This window comes from Accipiter gentilis, chromosome 26 (genome assembly GCF_929443795.1).
Source record: "Accipiter gentilis chromosome 26, bAccGen1.1, whole genome shotgun sequence".
NCBI classification, from domain to species: Eukaryota; Metazoa; Chordata; class Aves; order Accipitriformes; family Accipitridae; genus Astur; species Astur gentilis.
This window is the reverse complement of record NC_064905.1, coordinates 13,664,620-13,688,358: the sequence shown is the minus strand read 5'-3', so window position 1 is coordinate 13,688,358 and position 23,739 is coordinate 13,664,620. Positions and strand designations below refer to the sequence as shown.

The following is a 23,739-nucleotide window of genomic DNA, read 5'->3' as shown; positions in this document are numbered from 1 at the left end:
GAAGTTTGTTGAGATTGTTGAAACTTTTGTGCAGATTGAATCTTCAAGAAATTCTACTTTCTCTAAGACATAGGTCAGCCATTACCATAAATAAATGTGGACTGTTGCCAAATGTCTCAGATCATTTAAAACATCACCATTACAATTCCCTTCCTTTCTGAGTTGCTTGTTTTTCCCTCTGTCGGCCTCTGTGGTGCCAGCAGTACAGCATCTCTCCAGACTACAAGGGCATGTCTGCGCTGCAGACTACAATATGTTACATGCAGGAATACTCAAACTGACTTTAAATAAAGTAACAATGGGCACTACAACCTGCACCAGGAGGCAACGCTGCAGCCTCTTGGGCAAGCCCAAGAAGCTGACAACGTTGACACTAGTCATACTGGCACTAAACTGTTTCCAGCATCTCTATCCAGACACAACGGCAGACCACATCACTTATGCACTTGGTATCTTCATAACTAAGCAGAAGAGCCTGTGTGAGTTCTTGCAAGATAGCAGAAAAGTACAAAGAACTTCACACTCCATGCAATAAATTGCTCTTGCATCCACTGAGATGAAAGGCTGCAAGTACAAGATTTTCCTTTTATCTATATATTAACAAAAAAGCTTGAATCTGTAGACGTGGGCTATATTGGGGCACGTCTACTCTGTAGCCATTGCCGTCAGCAAGCTTTGACCAGGCTAGATAAGCATTACTGGCTGTGTAGAGGTGCTAGTACAAGCGCAAAGCAAGCGAGGCTGCTCCAGTCCTGCCTCTGGGGAACAACGGCTCCACACCACACTGCTGGTCTGAGCCAGCCACACAGCGTTTCCTTGTGTAACAAAATGCCTAAGCAAAATGAACCCTCACTAACAAGCACCTCAAAGGTTTAAGCACATCTTAAGGAGGCTATTTTGCAGGTAGTGCTGTGCAGGAGCATGCCTCAGGCGGCCGTGCACTAAATTCACGTTCTGACTTCCTCGCCAGAGCCAGCGTGCTGTGCGCACGGGCACCTCTGACAGCCTAGCCCACAGCTTGGCCATTTTTCAACAACACACAGTAAATCCTGCACACGGTTCCAGGCAGAAATCAAAACCTGCTGCACCCTATGAGAAGCACAGGAAGGATGAGTTAGGTACATATATACCTGCAGGGCAGCCAGAATTCCCAGCTAACCGTCTATGAAATACTGCAGTGGCAACAAGTAGCCGAGGAGTCTGCTTTCTGGACCAGTAAAAAGGTAGTGCCTTGTCCCTCTTCTCAGGGCACAGCATCAAAATGCATTAAGGTAAGCAGTACAGCCACCGCTGCTACTATAAATGTCCATTCCTGCGGTATTTGTCTAATCTGAATACCCACACGTTAAGAAACAAGGCAGTGAAGCCCCCTGTAGAAAGAGAGGGCAATTCAGGCTTTTTAGAAATTCATCTCAGCTCTCTGTTTTATTGGCCATTTTTTTAAAAGAGGGAATAATATCTTATCAACTGACATGAGCTAAAAGGAGAATAAAAAAAGATTAACAATTTCAGTCTGGAATAAGAGAGTTTTGAAGCAAAGGCATGAAAATTTAAAGGGTTTGGGGTGGGGATAAAGAAAAGAATTTACAAGGCTTATTTTGTGAACCCCGAGGGTTAATTTATCATGGAGTAAGTCTGGAACTTGAAAAGCAAAAAATGGTTTATTGGCTTTGAAGGTCAGATAACTATGTTATATCATATTCAATAGGTTAAGGTTCCAAGGGTCTACAGGGTTGCATGACAATTGCAGGAATCCTTATAAAGTCTAGTTTATACCTTTATCGTTAATAGCTTTCTAATCCTTTACCACAAATTTATAGTTTAGAAATGGTAACACATCTTAAAGATTAAAGGTATGTGACAAACAGTTCATGTCCTTTAATAATCAAATCACATAGCTTGGATTGGGGGCTTATCAGGCTTTTTCCTACTCTATGGTTTCATAGGTAGAGAATACTTTATATCCCTATTACATGAATGATGAATGGGACCATTGGTTATGGGCTGTTATTTGCTTGGCTGTAGTCAATATGTTTTCTTTGGACAGGGACTTCAGTGATTTATTTCTCTTTTGGCCTTATCACTTATTAACTCAGGGCAGACAGAAACAGCCAAGGTTGTGAATAAGGACTAGTGCCCATTTAGACTTCTAATATCAGAGAAAATATTCTTTTTAATGATCCAGCTACCCTTTGCTGCGTAGACTCTGATTGCACTTCCCTCTAACTAGAAAATAAAGGTCATATTTCTTGGAAAGTGTATACATAAAATATGCAAAATAATATGTTTCCTTCACAGCCAGCTTTATTCTGATGGTTGCTGTAATTGCTTTCATTTTGCAGCTGTCCTACAGGTACACTGCACACTTTTAGTGATTGTTTTTTGCAGTGTGTTATGGTGCTGCCAGTGTTTAAGAGATACCAAAGATACGAGGATTCTGTGTTCCCATTAGCATACAAAAGGGATTTTCCAGTCTACCTCCACCACCTCCTCACTCCCTGGTAAGACCTTTTTCCCTGCAATCAACTTGGATTCCTCCCAGCTTCCTTTCCTGAATTTCTGCAATGCTAACCAACAACTCTAATATTCCTAATAGTCAACCCTGATAAAAGTCCATACTTCACTCCACTAAGCACATCCTAACAAACTTCAAAACAAGCACTTTTGGAACAACATTAACCCCCAAGCCCATCACCAAATAATAAAGACTGAAGTTATTTCGTCTAGGAAAACTTGTTCCAAAACAATTGCAATCATTCCCCCCCCCCCCCCCCCGCCTCCCTAAAAATTTCCAGACAGGCCAGGCAGACCAGGTTTTAACAGTGACTCAGCAGAGCAACTAAGTTAATGGCCTGGAACTTAGAAAGGGCCAGATTCAAGCTTAAACTCAAATAGAGATTTCCTGAGGGCAACTTTCTTTTGCAAGGGCAGGTAACACCCAAGATCACATCACCGATGTGGGTGCTTGGAGGGAAAGACTGCACCAATCCCTCCCTTGTTTCCCCATCTGTATTTTACCTGCAAGCATCCCAGACCCAGCAGCGGTGCCATGAGGACCCAGTTCTTCAGTGACTATGGCACACTCCTATGGCAGCAGAAAGCCACGCGTACAGCTTAACTTCTTCAGCCCAACACACCACCCCAAAGACAGGTCCGTCTCTGAGCTCCACACACCACCTGATGCCTCCGGAGTGTCCCCATGGCGAGGTCCACTTGGGAACGAACGCTCGGCACAATGAGGTGAAGGGGGAACCCAGAGAACTCTGCATTAGGACATTTTTCAGAGAGCTGTTATGAGGGGGTTTTTTTTGCTTGTTTCCAGAGCCATTAATTAAAATGACCAGTAAAAGACTACATTTACAAAGGATTTAATTTCATTCTTCCTTACTTGATTGTGCTATACTTAGGATTTATCATCTCTCCTCTGTCGAGTCTGTCTGAGATCAGGAACAGACTTTATATTGAGTGTCCAAAGCATAGGGTAACCTGCAGCGGAGGGCTCTCCTGCTTTTAAGTACAGACACCAGCTCTTACTTTAAACTTTATACATTTCTTTGTATGGAGGGATTTTGTTCCATTGTTCTGTAGCACTCCGTGACTATTTAACTTTGAGACATCTGATACTTTTTATTCTACCGCTGCTATTAATATTTACTAGTAAAAGGCAGATAAAAACTGCTGTTAAAAACAAATGGCATTCATTTGCTAGCTACCAGATCTCATAGCTGGTCACTCTTCTGGAGAAGTGATGTGTTCTATATTTCATTTCAGATTAATGATCGTCATACCTTTGAGGGTGAAGAATTTTATAAACACATCAGGATAAAACCCAAGAAAGCATCAGAGATGCTGGCTTTTTTATTTTATTTTTATTGTTCTGTTGACGGTGGCCTTCTCTCCTCATTTATACTAATCAGCTATTTAAGTGCTCATGATTTAATAATAAACACACATGAATGAGGCATTGTAAAACTAATGAGGTTGTGTATTACTAATGTTGAGAATAACTGCCACTAGGTTTTAACATTTCTCAGGAACTAACAGATACACAGCTATGGCCAAGGTTAGCTGGTGTAAGGGTCAAACTCTGGCCCACAGGGATAAAGAAAGGCTCCAGTGGGGCTACAGGAACTTCTTGACAGCCAGTCTGTCTCTTATCATCACTTCTTTTTTCTTCTTTTTTTTTTTTTTTTAAGTCTACAAACTCCAGAACTCTCCATTCATTGATTATGTATCTTTTGAACTTTGCATAGTTATTGGTGCCTTCTTGAAAGCAGAAAATTTTCCTAGCAAAGGCATCACTGAAGTTTACCAGGCTGGAAACTTTAGGGACTGGAGATCACCTTCTAAGTAGTTCCAATTCTGACCAGATCTGTATACATGACTTAAACCTCTGCATCTAGGGCCATGGACTGAAATTTTAAATGGTGACGGGTAGTTTTTGGACTTTTATTCTTGGAGGTATTTGACTTAAGAAATGAAAAAAGAATGATCCTCAGAAGACAGCTACCCCTGTGCTTCTGTAAATTAAACCATTTAAAGATAAAAACCTAAAAATGAAGCCACCTAAAATCAAGGCTTTTGAAAATGTTACCCAAATCATCTGTGATGTGCCAGGCTCTTCATGTTTGTACACAGATTCAAATGTTTTTGGAAGTAAATAAAGGGTGAAATGAGGATGGAGCGGGGATTTTTCCACATGAGGCTATCTCTTCTTTGTAGCAACTAGGGGAGTGAAAAGTGCTCTGAGAAGCCCTATGACATTTCAGAGAAAGAGGCGGTTTCCCAGAAATTCTGTGAATATCCTGACCTTCACAGCACTAGCATTTCTACATCACTCTACACACAATGGCCCAAAAGCGTAACGCAAACACTGGTCAGTCTCGGCAGTGCTCCACTCTGACCCACTCGGCCTTTGTCACAATAATCCTGGAGGATCAGCGCTCAGCATCGGGGTTATTCACACTGCACAGCGAGCCCCGTGCGTCCACACTGACCCTACATCCACCCGTCCCTGTTAGTAGCGCTTCTAGAGACTTACCACTTCCCATAGCATATAATAAACCCCAAATGAACTGGGGGGGACTTGCCTGTTTCTCTAGGTACCCCATCAGCATACAAATGGTTTACCCTGCAGCCTCCCTGCAAGACTAATGCAAACGCAAATGGTCCCTAAATTCCAACCGGTATCCAACCACGTAACCAATTTTCCAAAAAAGGAACAGTATTTGGGGTACTGCTCAGCCAAGAATCTGAATTAACCCCATGTGGTATACATAACCTGAGTGACAAAGCTAGATACTTCTGGCCCCATGTAGTCCTTCGCTCCAGTTTGGGAACAAAAGCACAAAACCTTAAACTGAGCAGGTGGCAGAAGACACAGCATAATGCATTTTTATGGACCTTCCATATGTCCTTCCCAATATGCAGCGAGATAAATTCTCCTTTCACTTACATTAATGCAGTCCCACTCAAATCTCACAGTTTAGTACCATAGCAAAATTCATCTGTGAAAATCATGCTGTCCATGATGCACCCATTTTTTTAAATTGAAACAAAACAAAACCTCTAAGGTCTGTCCAGGTATCACAAATTTGTGCCAATTCTCATCCCTTATTTAACTCAACTATATATGCTCTGAGTCACCTTTGCAAATTACCTATGGACTTGTATCCCTAATGGCTTCTCCCTTCATCTCAGTTTCTCCAGTCCTGCAATACTGGTAGTGATACACGTCTGACTCCTAAGTTGTGACATGAAGCTTAATTCATTCAGTGCTCTTCAATACCAGAGGGGACTTACAGGTCAAAGGTGCCACAGGGAAATACTGACCAGCATGTTTGGGTATTTCTGGGTGCAATATGGACTTTGAATACTGTTTCAAAATGAACACACATGCAAGATGTGTTCAGACTTCTGTATTTCTAATAACCTTCTCTCAGGAATGTCAAAGCTTAAAATTTAAGAAATAATTGCTCTATAGGTGCATGCTAATGGCTTGCTTTGCAGATGGAAAATAAAAAACTTATGTTTTCTTGTAAGCACAGCATTGACACTGGTTTATTTCTTTCAAAAATACTTACAAAAGCCAGGATTTCTCTGTATGTATGTGACCTTGATTCCTAGATGGCACATGGACTACTTAGAGATCATGTTACTAAGTTATTTGCAGTTAAAGGGGGAAAAAAGGCTAAAATTAATGGGTCACTGGGTATTTTCTTCTGAGAACTTAAGTACTTAACAGTAAGAAAAAAACAGTTTACAGCCAGGTGGCTTGAGGGGATATTTTGTTGAACACTGATTAAAAATAATTTCTTCTAAATGAGACCTGACCACAAAATGGGACCATTAACGAGCAGGGACATTCTCACCAGAAAGGAAACTACGCTTGATCAACTCCTGCACCGCCCACAAACCCCAGGTCTTTTTCTCTCTCTCTCTCTCTCACACTCTTCCCCCCCCACCCTCCCCCCTTTTTTTTCTCCTCTCTCCTTTTCTTGTTCTTAATAGCAGGGTAAATAAGCAGCAAGTGATGCTGAAATGTTTTCGGCCAAAAACAGAGGCCAAACTCCTCTGAGAAAACATTTGGCCTCTGTGGTTTTGTAATATGTTCCAGAACACTGAGTTCACTGAAGAACATTGTGAAAAAATCCCATCGGCTGGAGTGATGCTGGGGAATGTTACTGTATCCCAACTTCCAATTGGTCCATTTCCTGCAGGCCTTGTTAAAAAAAAAAAAAAAAAAAAAAAAAAGAAAAGAAAAAAAATAGTGCTATGTGGGAGTTAAAACAAGTTCTCATGGGAAAAATGAATGGCAAGAAATTCTAGCTTTAAAAGAAACAGCTAATCTGCTAGTTTGATTGTTCTTCAAAACTTACAATGAACCAATAATCCTAATTAAAAACACTTGGCCTAGTTCTCTAAAGCATCATAGCTTTTTCTATGCTTCGTTTGTACACACCATAGACTATTAGTTTTTTTCTAGTGCTCACTAACAAAGTGCTGACTTTGTTGGGATGGCTGAGCTAATTTCGTGAACTCAGTGTGAAACCTTAGCTAAACAAAATTGTGGTAATTTTCCTTAATTTGTAAAAGTGATTGGAGTGCAAACAAAATTTTCCTCTTGGGTCAATCCTATAATTTTCAATTAACTAAAACTAATCGGCAGGCGTGTACTGAACCTGCATTTTGTTTAAAGGGCTGGAAGGCACTTCTGAAGGTCAGGATGCATTAATTGTTTTTATTTTAGTTTCATTTAGTCCTTTTTAAAAAAGACACATTTAAGTTCAGGCTGCCTTTAAAAGGAAAATGCAAATTGTGTGAGGTACAATTTCAGTCACAATAGCTCTTCTGTATTTCCCGTAACTCCATAAAATCTGCATAAGTAAGAGAATTGTCCATGGATTGGTTCACCTTTGATTTTATCATTGTTGTTTAGTATTTCATAACTTTCCTTTATTGAATAAAAAATAATGTGTTTTAAACACTAACCTGAAAATGCATATATGGAAACACTCTGCCTACTGGGATACTTTATTTCCGCATTCAGCCATCTGCTTCTGGGCAGACAGGCTAAACTGCCGCCCTCCTTTTTACTGGAAAAGCTAATTAATGATGATCTGAAAAGCAAAACCAAAATGGGTCCAAGCCATTTTTACATTTAAATTGCAAAACAAAGTCCCCAAAAAAGTCTTCCTGAAGTCGAGGGGGGCAGATTTCCTCCCTTTCTTCTCCTTCTGCATGCATACTTGCCATTTCACCAGCCCAAGATGCAGCCACGCCGGTGGCTTGACAACAAGCAGGACAAGCACAACTTACTGTGAGTGAGAAAGTGAGAAGGGAAAGGATTCCTGGTCAAACTGTCCAAAGCTCTGACTGACACTTTCATGTGGTATACACTGGAAATTTGCACCAGCTGGCAGTTTGACCCTTTGCTTTTTCTTTTGTTCTAACACATTCAAACCCTAAACAACTTTTTTGATATGGTGCATTATTGTCCAATATATGAGTTTCCCACACATTGTTGAAATCATAATGCTCACAACAAATACACACAGCCTCCGCAAGTGCCTGCTGCTCAGCCAGCAAGGTGATACATGAACACTTTAAGACCCAGTTTAAAGAAACCCAGTGCATAATCCCGACTGGGGGAGAGGGTATTTGAAAAAGACGACAAAGCTTTATAAGGCACCTCCGTTCAACTTGTTCAGTGTTAAGAAAAATCAAATGAGAGTTTTGCTACCCAACTGGAACACAGAAGTCTCTCCTCTGTCTCGAGCCCCTGTGTGTACATTCACCGCTGGAGCAATATATGCGCCCAGTTTAATTAAGAATGCCTCGTAGCCACAAGTATTTCTCATATATCTTATGCTTAAAGTTTTGGGGGAAATCAAGAATGGGGAAAGGAATTGTACTGGATTGTGCTGAACCACAGTTCCGGCAGTTACAGAAGTAGTCCTCTCCGCGTATGTTGAACAACAAGCTCATAAAAGGGCAAGCACATCAAAACCTGGACCAAGCCATTAATTCTTGTAGCATGCATACCTTGCAAGGAATCAATGACACACATTCTTTTAAAAAAGTTAGGCTGCTATTTGATTTATTTCCCAGGCCATTCTCGTCACTGCTGAGAGTGGTTTAACATTGCCAGTACCTGCAATGTCATAGCATGGTTCTTTGTTAATAATTCTTCAGTCCAAACCACCCAACTTAGTGCTCTCAGTGTGGGATGCCACCCCAAAACGCATTGCAAGTCACTATGTCTGCAGCATCGGCTGGGGTGAAAGCTACTTAGCCTCCCTGGAAGTCAAAGTACGTTACGGTGAGATGAGCAGGCAAACCGGCTGCTGCTTTGAACACTTGCAACACTTGCAGGACAACATGAGATGGAGATATTTAGCAAGACACTTCTTGGAAGGTAGGTTCCCAATTGCACTAGTATGTCTGGCTCTTTCTGCTTGCACTCTTCCTCTGTTTGTTTAAGCACTGGAGTATCTGTTTCTCTCCTTCCTCCCCACTCCTGGGTAAAGAGATGTCCCATTGCGAGCACAAACAATCAAACAAAAATCCCACACTGGTATGTTTTCAGAGTCATCTCTACGGTCATCCATTTCTGAAATCCAACCTTAAATTGGTACCTTCAATGATGTGCTCAACCAAAATAATAAAATACAGTACAGCTTTTAACAACGAAAGCAGAAGCCCTAGCAAGCGTGATATATGGCCTGCCCTATTTCTCCACGTTATATCTAGTACTAAAGCATCCTTACCTGTGTAAATGAATCTTCCAGGCGTTCCCTTGCAAAACTGCTTAGACTTGTAGGACAATGTGACTTCTACAACCCCTGGGATATGTCGGGGAGGCGTCTGTACGCGGATAGCATGAGGAGTAATCAGCTAGAGGAAAACATTGAGAAGGGAGAAGAAAGGGAAAAAAAGCACTGTTAGATGCTGAACACTTCTTTAGTAACACTTTCCTCTCAGATCACAGTAAACAAGCTTTGAAACATGTAATTAACTTGTCAATGTTTGAATACAATCTTGATGTAACCCACACAAAAGCCAGTGACTACAATATTTACAAGCATTCTCCCTCTCAGCCGTAACAACATTATTTCTGTTTTCATACATGGCAGGCACTTGCTTGCTAGTACAAGCATGAGCCCTGGTTTAATGCAATAACTTTAGCTTACAGCAGCAGGATGCCTATGTTTGCTGAGGTGAACACTGGGGTCATGACAGTGTCCAACAAATCTGATTGATAAATGATACTCAGTTACATGTGTGAACAGAGCACAGCGCAAGCCCAGGCTGAGATTCGCTGCACAGCACAAGCCCAGGCAGGATTTTAAATGCGCTGGTCCCCAGCTGACATCTGTAGATTGCAAAAGCACCATGTGCTGCTGTTTTAATTTTCTAGTAATTTTGTGAAGGTATGACTGATTACTGCAGAAATGCAAAGTTTGGCTTCTGAAGGATGCCAGATCTTTCCTTCAACATGATCAGAGCACTCAAAAGAGATATACCAGATATAACCATCACTTCCAGTCTGCCTTCACTGCAATGACTGACACACATCTGAGAGTGCTCCTGCAGATGTGGATTTGCACAGTAATAAGTAGACAAACTTAACTTTCTTGCTAATGGGGCTGGGGATATTAACACAAAAGATTGGGGTGGGTCAGTGCTGCACTTTCCAGGGTCTAGACCTTTTTTGCTCTTTCAGCATTCTGGACTGGATTTAAAACACAGTCCCCAAAATTAATATTAGAGCCATCTAGGAGTTCACTAATTTATGGCAGGTTAACTTAAATCTCTGGTGCACTCAGAAACAACAGCATTGTCCTCCCCATCACTTAAACATCCTCTTCTCAGTCATTATGCTCCCTCAGACAAGAGTAAAAAGAGGGACATAGAAAAGGCGACGTGATTGTGTCCAGCAACCAAGATACAGCTCTGGCACGTGGATAATCCTTCTCCAACTGACCATGGCACACTAACACACTTCTGGAGAGGCAAACAAGACCAAGACCATAACCAGCTTTGACAGTGAGCAAAGCCATGGGCACCCTATACGGACAGTGAACTGCTCTGTGCTGTTGGTTGAATCGCGTCCGGGATTAGGGAACATATTTCAATAGGGGTTTTACTTCTTTTTTTAATAAAAAGCTGATTTTATTCTTATTTTTACTAGGAACCAAATATTTCAAAATGTAATAAGGCCCTACCAAAAATATCAGACTTTTAACCAGTTCTTTGTTTAGGGCACAGGACTAAAAAAAGCACAGAAGGAGAGTAATGTCTGTCTGAGAGCCATCTGTGTTACTCAGGGAAATGGCATACACAGTAGGAAGTTCTCCATATTTACAATAAGATAATTAAAATTAAGTCAAGTTGAAGATTAAAACCAAAACTACCAGCATCAAATGCTTCAAAAGTTATTCAGATCCACAGAAGCCGTAAGTCATATGTCATTTTAGAAATGATCACGTAGGAATTGATGCCTTCTTGTTTGTAAGCTCCAAAGAATATGTTTTCAGGTTCTGCTTTGAAATCATGTGATTTAGAAACTTACTTATTTTTAAAAGAAACCTGCCTTTTTTCTAAATTACTCACTCTATCAACTGGGTTAAAAAAAAAAACAAACCACCAACAAAAAAAAAAAAAAAAAAAAAAAAAACAAACCCCAAAACAAAACCCCAAACTTCCAAGGATTGCTTTTACTTAAATTGAGTTGTTTTACAATTGGGCTGACCAAAGCCAACTAGGCCAATTCTCTACATGCCCTCAACAGTCAGCGGAGGCAGAAAGCACTGCCAAATAGCAATTTATTTCCAGTGCTTTAGACACCTCTCATGTTGGGATGAGCTGCTCTCTGGAAACATCTACCTTTCTCCAATGAGTTGAGATGACAAGTTTAGACTAGATGCTAAACTGTAGACAGCCAAACACGGCTGAGATAAATCCCATCCTCAAGTGGTTCTAGTTAACGGGGTGAACTGGCAAGATGAGAGAAGTTTCATGACATTTTTAGGGGGAAAATATTTGTAAAAATAGCCAAGGATTTTAATAGTAAAGGTTAACATGTTAGTCTTACTACGTCAGCATGTGCCTTGCACCCCTCACCCCCATTCTGGCATGAGCTATACAGGCAGCTTCTGGTTGTATCTTTGAATTTCCCAGCATTTACTGGTCTGTCACCACTTTAATGTTCTTTAAACATAATTTGTGGCATTTTCCAATACTCATCTTCCCTGGTTCCCAAGAAATGTCTGACCTATTTATGGTCCATTGTTACAGAGAGCTGGGGAGAGTTAAGCAAGTTTCCTGGTTTCTTCTCCACAAACAGTTTGGTTTTCCTTTGTGCTCTGAAGTAAATAAGTTTAACTGTGTTTAAAACCACAAATATACAATAATGTCGCCCACACATTCCCCAAGGGTGAACATTATGTCTGAAGTCCTATGGTTTAGGATACTCAGGATATATTTTACTCCTCTCTTCTCTAGAACTAAAGCTTGGGAGGTATACCAGGAGAATACATGTGCCTTTTCCTTTCGCTTTTTCTCCTTAGCCTCCGCCACTGACCACTGTCAGGGGTAGAGCGCTGAGCCAGAGGGACCGTTGTTGTGGGTCAGCCTTCAGATCTCATGCACACAGAAAAGAACCGGCTAGCTCAGTTACATACCAGTAGTCCCCTATATTGCTGTCATATCAAGAAATTGTCTTTAAGGGACAAACAATGTCACCGCACTCTAAAACCTGCCCTCTGAACCTCACCTTTGGTCTCAAATTCTGATTCCCTAGTACTGCCAGGATCTGCATTATGGACCAGCACCAGCTTTCCAAATTGCCCTAATTCCGTTTTGCAAGCCGGATGACCCAATGGGTGCTGCACAAGTCGGGGTACTCCAGGCCCACCTGCGGCAAGGGCAAATCTGCCCCTGACTTCAATAACTCCAGGATTATGGGATGTTTTTCCTGTCTACACTGTCAACCTGTGGCCTGACCTTGGGAATCCACTCCACCTTTTCCTAGCATATTTTCTCCTCTCACACTGACATGGCCTGTACCTTCTTCAAGGCACAGTCTGTCTCATACTTGCGCATAAGGCATCTGGAAAAGGTGAGCTATTAGCGTCAAGGGATATTGAAAGTAAAGACACTACTTGTGGAAGCCTCTGAGCCCCAAACTGGTGGAGGCTGGTAGAGTGTTCTGGGGAAGCATCACTACATGCTCACAGTGTTTTTATAGGCATCTGTCATTGCCCCGCACCAAACACAAGATACTGAGCTAGACGGACCTCCATGGCTGACCCCATATGGCCACTTCTATGTTCTAATCTCAGGTGGGAACTCTTGGTGCATTAACAGACATCATAACAACCGTAGCAATGACATGCCAAGAACTAGAATTTGTAAATATGAGTTACGTACATTTCTGAACACATACTTTAAATGTAAATCTCGAGCAAGGCATTAACCTGTGATTTGGAGATGAACCCACCAGCCAAAATCCCAGATCCAGCTTCCTCTTCCATTCCAGCATTTGGCTAATTGAGATCTGGAGCTGGACTAGTAACTGGATGCTTTCTCCCAAGGGATTTTCAAGTGAATTGGTCTGATACTTGGCAACTGCACTAGCTGTTTGATATAAACTCTTACATGGCAGTTGGGACATGCTGTGGATTGCATTAAAACCTGAGTTAGAGACCTTCAGAATGGAGGGAGGTACGTGTCCTTCAAAATCCAAAACACATTTGGGCTGAGTGTGTACAACAAGCCTCTTTCTGTGGTTTGCTAATATATTCTAGACATTCTTGTGCGATACAGCATCATTTCACACTCTTCAGAGTGCCAGGTTACTTTCTTTTTTTTAAAGTGACATTTTATAAGGAGATGTCATTAATCTGAGTCACTAGTTTATTTTTGCATGCTTGAGCTCTGGTTTGTGGTTAGGGAAATGGTGACAATCAGTCATAAATTTAACTTGGACTCTGTATGAAGAGGACCCTTAGGACAGGAATGAAGAAAAATCCTACCAACTGAAGGTAATGACAGCTTTCAGTGAGAACAGGAGCCTTAAGACACCTATATTTTTAAAAATGACCAGTGACTTTGTATGCCTCAATTCTGGGCATCCAAATGCTGCTTAATAAGCCTTGGCTTTCAAAAAGAAGGTGCCTACTCATTTTTTAAAAATGAGTCAGTCCTCCAAAATAAGCATCGAAAAACAGAGACTTCCAAAATCAATAATAAACATGAAAAGCAAAATAAAAAACTGTGTCACAGAATTTGATTCAGCAGCATTTAAAAAAAACAAAAAAACAAAAAACCAAAAAAAAACCCAAAAAAGCCCCCCAAAAAAACCAAAACCCAAAAACAAAAACAAAAAAAGCTAAATCAAAAAATCATCCTCTGTTTTTGTGGTGTACAAAGGTAAAAGAACTGATATTTCAGTGCTTCATCTTTTCTTAATATAAAAGAAAAAGAAGTTGTTTCCAGCTGACTTTGTACAGCTGGAGGAATGTTCTTGGCAGGAAAATGTTTGAAGAAATAGTTCTTTTTAAGCAAATATTGTGGAATATTTATAAGAAACTAATTTTGTCCTCACAATCGCGTATTTGCCCTGAAACTCGACTCTCAGAGTTTCAGCCCCCCAATAAGAGAGAGAAACAAAAGAGGATTTTTATCAGCAGCCCAGATTTTGAATACTTGCAACAACACACAGACAGAGAACGCTGGGTAAAAACCTGCAAATAACAACTCCGTCTGTTTGTGGACGGGACAAACAGAAAGGCAGAGTCTATCTGGCAAACAGACTATTTGCTGGGAGTTGTCTCTCCAGATTCAGCATGTGCACACGATATACCGATGCCATTTGTTTGTTGGTTATGAAAGTTCCTTGAAAAAAAGGCATTAGATGGTCCATTTTGTTGTATTCTAAAAATATCAAGGGCTTTTAAAGTCATTTTTATGAAGTAATATGGGAGTTAAGGATTAATTGAACCTACTGGCTTAGGGTATCTGCATTTCTGCAGAAAATTAATGTGACAAATTAAGTTTTTATTTAGTTCTCCCTGGCTGAGAAAGGTTGTAATTATGTTAGAGTGTTTACAGCTAAAATATATGTTTAAATAATAAATATGTGTTTCAGAAACCATTTTAAACCTCCTTTTTTAACACAGTCAACTCCATTTCAAGCATATAAATATTTCAATTACAAAACTTGAATACATGTAAAATAAATTAAAAATATATTATTTACATTTCAAATTATTTATAACATATGTTGCTTGACAGCAACAAATTCACCCTTAAAATGAACAAATTTTATTTTTGGCTTTTAACTTTGCTTCTGAACTATGGCAGGATTTATATTTTAAATATCCATGCATCTCAGGTACTTACATGGATTTTGCCGTAATAAAATCTGAGTAATATAGGACCTTTACGATAATTATCTTCACAGCACCTCTCCAAAGAAGGTGACTAATCTTATTACTATGTTAGAGAAAGGGAATTGAACTTTAAGCAGATTATGTGATTTGCCCAAGGTCCCATGCAAAGTCTGTGGCAAAATGATGCTTAATTTAAATATTAGACTTCATCACCCAAACCACCTGCAATTGCAACTGAAAGTGAAGCTAGAAAAATTCATGTGAAAATGCTCTGCGAGACTCACTCTTTTTCTTTAGCTTCCACCTATCTAGTTTTGGTTTGGATTTTCTACAGCTCAGTTAAAATCATGTTTTCTTTGGATCCATGAAGCAACAGGACGAACTTGAAAATTCTTCTTTAATTCAATGGCAACATAACCTGGCCAGGTTTGCTCAAAACTGGGCCTGACTGGCAACTCAGGGTGAACCCGCTCCAGGTTTGAAGATCGACAGTTCAGTTCTACACTCTATTAAAGTAATACAAAAATATTCTTCCTGGGTACTGAAAATGCACTAGACATTTTTAGAAATGGGAAGGCAAATGAAAGAACTTATTTTGTACTTCATATGTGGCCAGTAAGTATAATTTGAATTATTTATAGATCACTATTATTTAGGGATCACTCAGACAGTTCATGCATTTCTACACTTGTTTATCATGTCCGTCTGCTTCTTTGAGAAATAATTTCTTTTCCCCTGTAGGATTTTCTATTCCTCTCAGAGGTTATGCAACTGAGAAGCAATTCTATAAGGGAGAGTCAGTGAAACAGTCTTCAGTCAAAGCCAACTCGCAGCCCGTTATAGCATTCACAACAAACAGACTGACTTTGGTCTGGACCCCTTCTAACATTATTCATTTTATGACAAGGCCTTGCAACCACCAGCAACAATGTTTTGACCAGCACTCACTCTCCTGAGATTAGAAATTGCCAATTAATGGCTTCCACTAATAAATAGAATCAAGCTTTATAATGAAAGATCCAATTCTGCACTACCGAAATCAGAGCACTTTCCTCCCAGCCTCTTCACCTTTCCCTGTTAAATGTCTGTAGACATAATGGCTTCAATCCTAACACACAAAATGCTTACACCGGACCCAGGGGGCACTTTCATGATCACATAAGGGCTTCAGAATAGGGCTTATTTAATATATCTCCTTTTCTGGAATGCCCTTTCATCCACACTTGTCCTCAAGTGGAAGGATGAGAGAGAGGGAGAGAGAATAGTGGAGCCCATGAAGGACATTAGAGGATACTCTTCATATGGAAAAAATGCTGCCATATGTGCAATGGAATCAGCAGGGGGAATGTGCTGGATATGAATTAAGCTATAATGTTGATTTAATATTTATAGGATATAAGGCAAAACTCAGAAGATCCTTACCACATTGTAAGGTAAGCATTGTATAGCTATTTCAGAGATGCTGGATTGTCTGTTAGCGTGTATATTTCAGCATTAAAGTAATGAAAATAACAATTTTTTATAAAACCTCCAACATGCTTTTGAAAAGTCATAAATGCAAAACGTAAACCTCTCCTTGGAGCTGCCCTCCCATGCCAGTGAAGCCAGTGGGAGCTCTGCTCCGACTTCTATAGCCCTGCGCACTGGAAGTGGCCATTTGGGTGACACTGCCTGGGTTTTAACTTTCCATGGACTTTTGGGGAATATGTGGCAGGAGGATTTAAGAAACTGGGAGGAACAGCAAGAGCAAAAAATGGATAAGAAACAAAGAAAGAGTTACTGTGAAACTACAGAGGCCCCTGCTAGGTATGACGGGTCTGTATTTCCCACTGTGGATACAATACCGTGTATGTGGTTGCTATCATGCAGATGGTACTTACACCAAGCGCCTCCACTTTAAGGATATGCTATTCAGAGGCACTGAATTTCTGCAATCTCCACCTCATTGAGCTGCAGCTACAAGCAGCCCATTTCCCTGGAAAACAGGATCACCTAAACGTCTGTTTCCTGTGGGCCCTTAGCTATTGTAGTGCTAAATGCAGAATTATTCACACAGGCATTTATCCGTCCCTTTTCTTGGAATAAAAGGCACTGAGCTAAATTCTGGGCCAGTGAGCGGAGATGCAAATCCCCTGGCAATAATGGATTTCTGCCACAGGTAAATTTGACTAATTATTTTCATAAAACTGAATGAGGAAAGGATTCTCATCTCAACATTTGTTGCTGATTTAGCATGTGGCATAGAAAAAGGACAGACTAGCTATAAGCTAGACAAAGCTATTAGACATTACCGTTCAGACAACACCTACCTCACTCCAAACCAGCATGGTGCCGAATATGACCTGTAACCCATCAAAGAAATTGTCTCCTATGATGATGACAGTGGCACCTCCTGTAGTCCATCCTTCACTTGGACTGATGGCTTTGATACATGGTGTAGCTGCTTTTCAACACACATGAAAAAGAGAAGTATTCTGCTGTTAGAACCAGATTTTAATGATAGAAGTCTTGAGAAAAATAAAATAAAAGGAGCTTTCATTTCCCCCCTTACTAACACAAAGATTTCAGCAATCACGATCTTTCTAGCACACATGCATGACCTCAACCTATATCTTTGGAAGCATTTTTTCTCAATTAATTTCTGTTTGGTTTTGTTATCTGCATAAAAAAAATTAACTTTTTTAAGCCTACTTTAACAAAAAAATCACAGCATGATGGGCAGAGACCAATTGGAAATCAGAATAAAACCCTATCTTTATTCTATATGAAATATGCAATACCTGAGTTAATAAAACAATCTCCAGCAAGCTTGCTTTATGATCCATCATAACCTAAATTCATCAAGGAAACTCCTACAAATATTGTGGAAAATATTGGCTAAATAAAAAAGGGTGTAACCTCAGCATTTCTTTAATTATTCTGCAATCAGATCCAGGTTGTTCTAGTATTAAACCACCCTGCCCTGCTTAATGCTTTGGCTACTACAAAAAAAAACACCAAAAAAAACACAAAAAAAACCCCAAACCCAAAACCTACAACCCCGTCATGTAGTCATTCCAGTTACATTGCATCTGCCGGATAATTCAGAAGTGTGCGCAATGCATTCTGCCATATTCAGAGTCTGTCACCACTTTCGCTAGCCACTTTCTTGGCATCATATGTACTAAGTGCCTCCTGAGAGGATGTTGAAAACTCAAGCACTGCTCAAAGTAGTAAGCTCAAATCTTGGTGTAAGATCTTCTGGTTTAAGACTATCTAAGCAGAAGCATGCTCCACTTATATATATTGGTGGGATAGGGCAATATAAACATCCACATACTGGTTCTCCTTTTCTGCAGTACTGGCGTACACCAGAATTTAACTGTGCTGAAGCAACAGGCATAACATTATTGTAAAAATAACCTGAATAAGACAAAAAGCCTTGGGTGACTCTCAGCTGTGGAGTCTCAGGGTGGTCATATAGGTTGATGAAAAGAAGCAAATCCATCCCAAATGCCACCAACTTCTCCTTGTTAATACAGCACGAGGTGAAAATATGACACCATACCATTAGATAACATTTTAAGTAAAGTGGGTACCTCAACAATTTCATTAGCTGTGAAAAAAAAATTCCTTAAGGAGGAGCAAAACTCCACCAATCAACCTCAATGTTGAAAAGAAAGATTCCTTCCTTTAGATATGAATCCGGTCCTCAGCAGAGAGAAGAAGCTGGCTCCACTGAAAACACACGAAGGGCTGCTATTGCCCACCCTGATTCTGCAATGTCAATCAGCAGGACTTCATTAGCTGCATATATATATATATCTGTATGTATATGTATCTGCATATATAGCTCTTCTTTCAGGGTTGCTGGCATTTGCCTCTGAATTGCTACTTGGTTGAAAGGCTGGCTGAGCTGTTAATTTGGTCTGTAACTTTGAGTATTTGATGAGGCATTCAAGGGAGAGCCCTCAGGCGCTTCATCAGGTCAGGATCTACTAGGAAGGTAGAGGTGTGAAAGCCTGCCACATGTTAGCACCGTGCAGGACAACACTCTTGCACCCCTGAATTCTTTAAGGTGGCCGTGTAGTGGCACAGCCCCTGCCCTACATTCTTCTAATTGTAAGAACAGTAAACTAATTCATTCACAGAAGCCTACTTTAAAATGCTCCAGACATAGAGTGCTAAAGAGGCCCTGCGCGTCTTTATCTAGCGAAGTTCTGGTGGGTTGGAGCTAATTGCAAGAGTGGTGAGGCTGGTAAGAAGCTCCTTCCTCCCAGCCCCTGGGCAGGGCGGGCCGGCGTGGAGCTGGGAAGCGGGAGGGAGCTGGGAAGGGAGCTGGGAAGGGAGCTGTTGAGTCACCCTTAGCAGTGAGTGTTTCTGTGGGCACTTCTACAGACTCGCACCACCAGTGATGGAACACATGCATGGGGAGCAAACAGACCCCGTCCCTACCTACAAAAGGTTGTAAGTGTCAGGCACAAACTTTTCCACTACTTAAGCTGATGGGGATGCCAGCTCCAGTGAAAAACACAAACACACACAGGCAGAAAAAAATCATTACCCTACTCCAAACTTGGCAGAGCACAGCCGTTAACTTTTACATGAGCTAACAAAAGAAACATCCTAACATTACCGTCACGAAAATGTAGCGCGCACACAGAAGTAACTTTAGTGTGTTTAATTTGGATTCAAGTTACTTGCATAAAACTGCATAAAAACCATTGCAAAGTCCAAAACCAAATGCTTTCCTTTCAGCTGAGCTCACAGCAATGGATTTACAGTGAAAGCAGCTTTTCAAAATGCCATCTAGCCCTTTCACGGAATTGAACTTTTTCATAAATAAAAATTAAAATCACTTCCAAATTACACCCTTTCCAGTATTTCCAGTCGATTGTGGACATCCCTCCCCCCCCCAATAAAACCCAAAGATAATCAGTTTCCCATGTGTCAGAGAATGAGCTACTTTTCTTAAAGACTACAAGCAACATTTTTTTCCTAAATACCAGTGAATAAAAACTGTTTGAGACCATAAGCCATTAACAGAAAACATATGCAGGCTTCAAAATTATAGATTCAATTCATCTTTAAAATGAATGCAAGATACTGTTCTGCAGCTACAGGTCCCCACTAAAGGTCTTGCTATTTATCTTGTGATATTCTTTGTGGTACCTACATTGCACTCAGAAGTGCAAGGTGCTGCGCTGTCTGTGCTGCCTCATGTATTTGATTCTAACGCTTTACACGTGCATGTGCTTAATATCAAATAAAAGCCAAGTCCCACGGCAGCCAAGGGGACTTTGAGCAGACGCTCGGGTCCTTGTGCTGCACAGGGCTGTAGGTTGTTCACTGGGACACTCTCGCCCGCAAAGTCAATGCGACCACTCGCACGTGTAATTTTATTTAAATATGTAGCAATTGCGCTGAATCAGTGCCTCACCGAAACTGCTGGCAATAGCCCGGGACATCTCCGAGGAGGAGGAAAAGTCAGGACTTGGTGGTTTAATAAGCAGGGCAGGTTGGTACCCTTTTGCAGGCACTGCCCGAGAAGCAGCAAAAGTGCTGTGTGTTCCCGGAAGACTTCAGAGCATTATTTTCCTTTGGGATCAGTCACAAAAAGCAACGGGACTTCCCAACTTTCCCCACAGAGCTTCTCTTATCTTCAAATCCAAGTGTCTGTAAAGACTGGAAGGGCTGCACAAAGGCGCTGCCCCCAAGGGAAGCTGCGCTGAAGGGCTGCACCCCAAAAAAGCCCGAGGAGACGTGCCAAGGGAGGCATCCAGACTGCTACCCGTTTTTGAAGGCACAAAACATGTTTATACAATGACATATTGCAACAGGCAGTGTCATTTGGGACATTGGTCTTACTAAAACTTTGCCCTTTCCAGGCTCTTTCCTTGGAGCACCAGGAAGGAGCATGGAAGAATCGGGTCCCGTTTGCCAGCGTCACCACAGGTAATGCTGGGAGGGGGGCGAGGCGATGACCTCAGCTCTATTTATGCCCCTGGTACAAATGTCTGGCCAGCTCAGGCCCTCAAGCTCTTCATATTTCTCTTGTTAATCATTTGGCAACTTTCAAAGAGCTGTCTGGAAGGTGTTTACTTCTGTGCAACCCCAGAAAAACAGAGCTGGGCAGAATAAGCTTTTCATTGGAGACCTTGAGTTTTCTACATTTTGTTTTGGTCACAAGAGAAACCGAAGTGCAGAACGCTTTTTTTCAGAATGCAAACTTCCAGAATCTCTATCTGGAATTAACTATAACACTTTTTAATATTTCCAAGAAAAACAAAATACTTTGTTTCAAAATATTGCCACTTTACATGCCCTTCTGTAACACCAAAGCATCATTTCTAAAATGGTGTTTTTAAAACAAATATTAAAAATCTATGTTTTTTCTGCAGAAAAAGAGATTTTATTTTAGTTGAAGTCTGAAACTTCACTGATAAAAAAATGCAGTAAAGGACTGTAGACCAGTTCTAGTAACGGCAATGAAGCGTACATGCTTGATAATATGAATGGACTTTAAGTCCAGAGAAGAATGATAATGAAAAAGAATACTAACACATTCTTATACATATAAACAAGGGGGTTTTTAAATGAACTGCTGGCAGCCAACTACAACCAAAACCGAAAGAGTTTGGTAGCCTAACAATCAAATAAGATTTTAAGACTCTGGCATGAGTGTATTACATTTGCTGCACGTTCTCAGAACAGTCATTGGACTGAGGAAAAACTAAATATTACCCCTCCAACTGCAGGCACGGACCTCGCAGCTCCTTGCTGAAGGTGATGTGGCCGTATCCTCCACCTGCTGAAATGGCCCAACGGTTGTAAGTCTTAATGAGCTGCTCTCCTTCTTTGCATAATATCAAGGCAAATCAGCGCTAACATCTGACATGTTTCATTGTGCTGCTCCGGCGGTTTGAGTTAACAGATATAGATGTTAGAAAGAGGCACTGCAATCCCCAATTTATTGAAGCCAAAGGGAATTTTGCCACTGACTTCAAAGCTAAGGTCTCTATCATTAAATTTTAAGGATTTATGAGCAAAAACCTTAATGAATTTCAAGGGAAACAATGTCTTCTGAAATCTTCATCTTCTTTCAGAATATACACATTGTTAAAATCTTATCACCTTCCATACAAAGGATGGTATGCACCAACTTCAGCACACAGGTAGCAAAAAAGGAAAAGTTTTTCGTCGTGTGCTGTGTGTGTCAGTGTGTTCCTGTGTTTCCGTACTCCCCTAGCTACTGATATACAGGGGATTTTTCTTCCTTCAAACTGTGACAATAAAATGATTACCCCGCCACAGTTTAGCATAATGGTTCAGAAATGCTCGTGGCATATTGCAGAGTTAAAGTGGAAATTATTAGGTAGCTCTTCTTTGTTATAATAATGATCACTCCACAAATAAAAGCTCTTCTCCCAAAGGTACTGCAAGGCACAAAATGCTAATTCTGAAGATTATGTGTGCGCTTTTATTAAATATTACTATGCCCTGTCTGTTTGAGGGCTTCACTGCTCTGATTGTTTTATGAGTGCCATGTTAATGTCAGCCCCATCTTGCTAGCAGCAGGCACACATTTTAGCTTTTGTATGAGAGTTGATCAAAGGCCGCGTGCTGAGGGAATTGCTGAGAAAACACGGACAAGCGATAAAAATCTAACAGATTAATTGGTTTAAATTTCATTTCAGGGTGTTGAACTTTGGCTCAGGACACTAGTACTACACTACCAGTCAGGGCCTAATTACCACATTTCCAATTTGCCTCTGAACGATGCTTGGAAGGGAGAATGATAATGGCACTAATAATACTAATAACAACAACAATAATAATAATAACAAAACAACAGCAATAATGTCTCCTCATAGCTTCTTGTACATGCTTAACAACTAACTTTGTGTGCAGGCAATCGTACTAGGAAACCCCTCTCCCCCACATCACCATCCGTCTGCCTCCTGAGAATCTCTATCTGCCTCAAATAGCACCTGAAGACAGAAGAAATACCAGACACCCTCAGGAGGGAGCATCGAACATCTGAATTTACAGAATCAATGAGCTACCGATTCAAGTCCCTCACAAACACACACTGGACATCTCATATTACAAAGTTTATGGTTGGCCTTGGTATAAGGGTTAATTGAGCTTAGAGGTAAATGTTCACTGAGGTGAATTAGTGGGATGCACAGCTATCAGCAGGGCTCTGGGACTGCTCTTATTTAGCTTCTGAAATGTGTTTGCTCTATGATTAATATCCAGTTTGTGCTGGTGACTGTAAGAATGACCTCGCCTGCAGTTTTTCTCATGAAGTGTGGTTTCATCCCCCATTATTCCATAGATGAGGCTCTGACAACAGTTGCTGCATCACAACAGGAGTTTAAATGATGGGGTACGTACTTTTATTTTTCTTCTCTTTAAGAGTATTGTGACACGCAAGGGGAGTTGCATAAAGGCAGTTCAAACTGGGAATTCAGAGGAACAGGGAATTTATGTCTTATCTTAGAGAAAGTACTGAAAATATCTGGAGTTTAATTTAATTTTCCTTTTTTTCTTGGGTAAAACCTAATTCCAGGCTAAAAATATAAATGAGCCATAGATTAACCTACAGTTTATGGGTCTGATCCTGCAACCTGTTAAATGCTTTCACCAAACTACTGATTTTCAGCATATCAAGAAAATGGGTTTTAAGCACTCAAAACCATGACTTACTGAAGTTGTGATTCAACAAACCACTTAAGTGCTTAAAAACCCAGCTGAAGAAGTTGCAGAATAAGGAACCAGATTTTTTAGGATAGTTGGGCAGTGCTCTGTGCAAAGCTGCCAAGAGCTATGTAATATATACGCAACTGGGGTTTCCCAT

At 40.7% G+C, this 23,739-nt stretch overlaps 1 protein-coding gene across 9 annotated transcripts in view; it reads right to left on the bottom strand.

Annotated features, from left to right (window-relative positions):
• The window catches only part of EBF1 (EBF transcription factor 1), a 286,258-nt gene that overhangs the window by 56,673 nt on the left and 205,846 nt on the right, over nt 1–23,739 (bottom strand). For 5 of the 9 annotated variants that reach the window (XM_049829285.1, XM_049829290.1, XM_049829288.1 and 2 more), the window contains 2 exons: nt 17,207–17,340; nt 9,270–9,396 (listed from right to left, as the gene is read on the bottom strand). In XM_049829285.1, coding sequence (XP_049685242.1) covers nt 9,270–9,396; nt 17,207–17,340 — 261 coding nt within the window. The remainder of the gene's footprint in view (nt 1–9,269; nt 9,397–17,206; nt 17,341–23,739) is intronic. The other 4 variants (XM_049829287.1, XM_049829291.1, XM_049829289.1 and 1 more) reach the window with 1 other exon arrangement.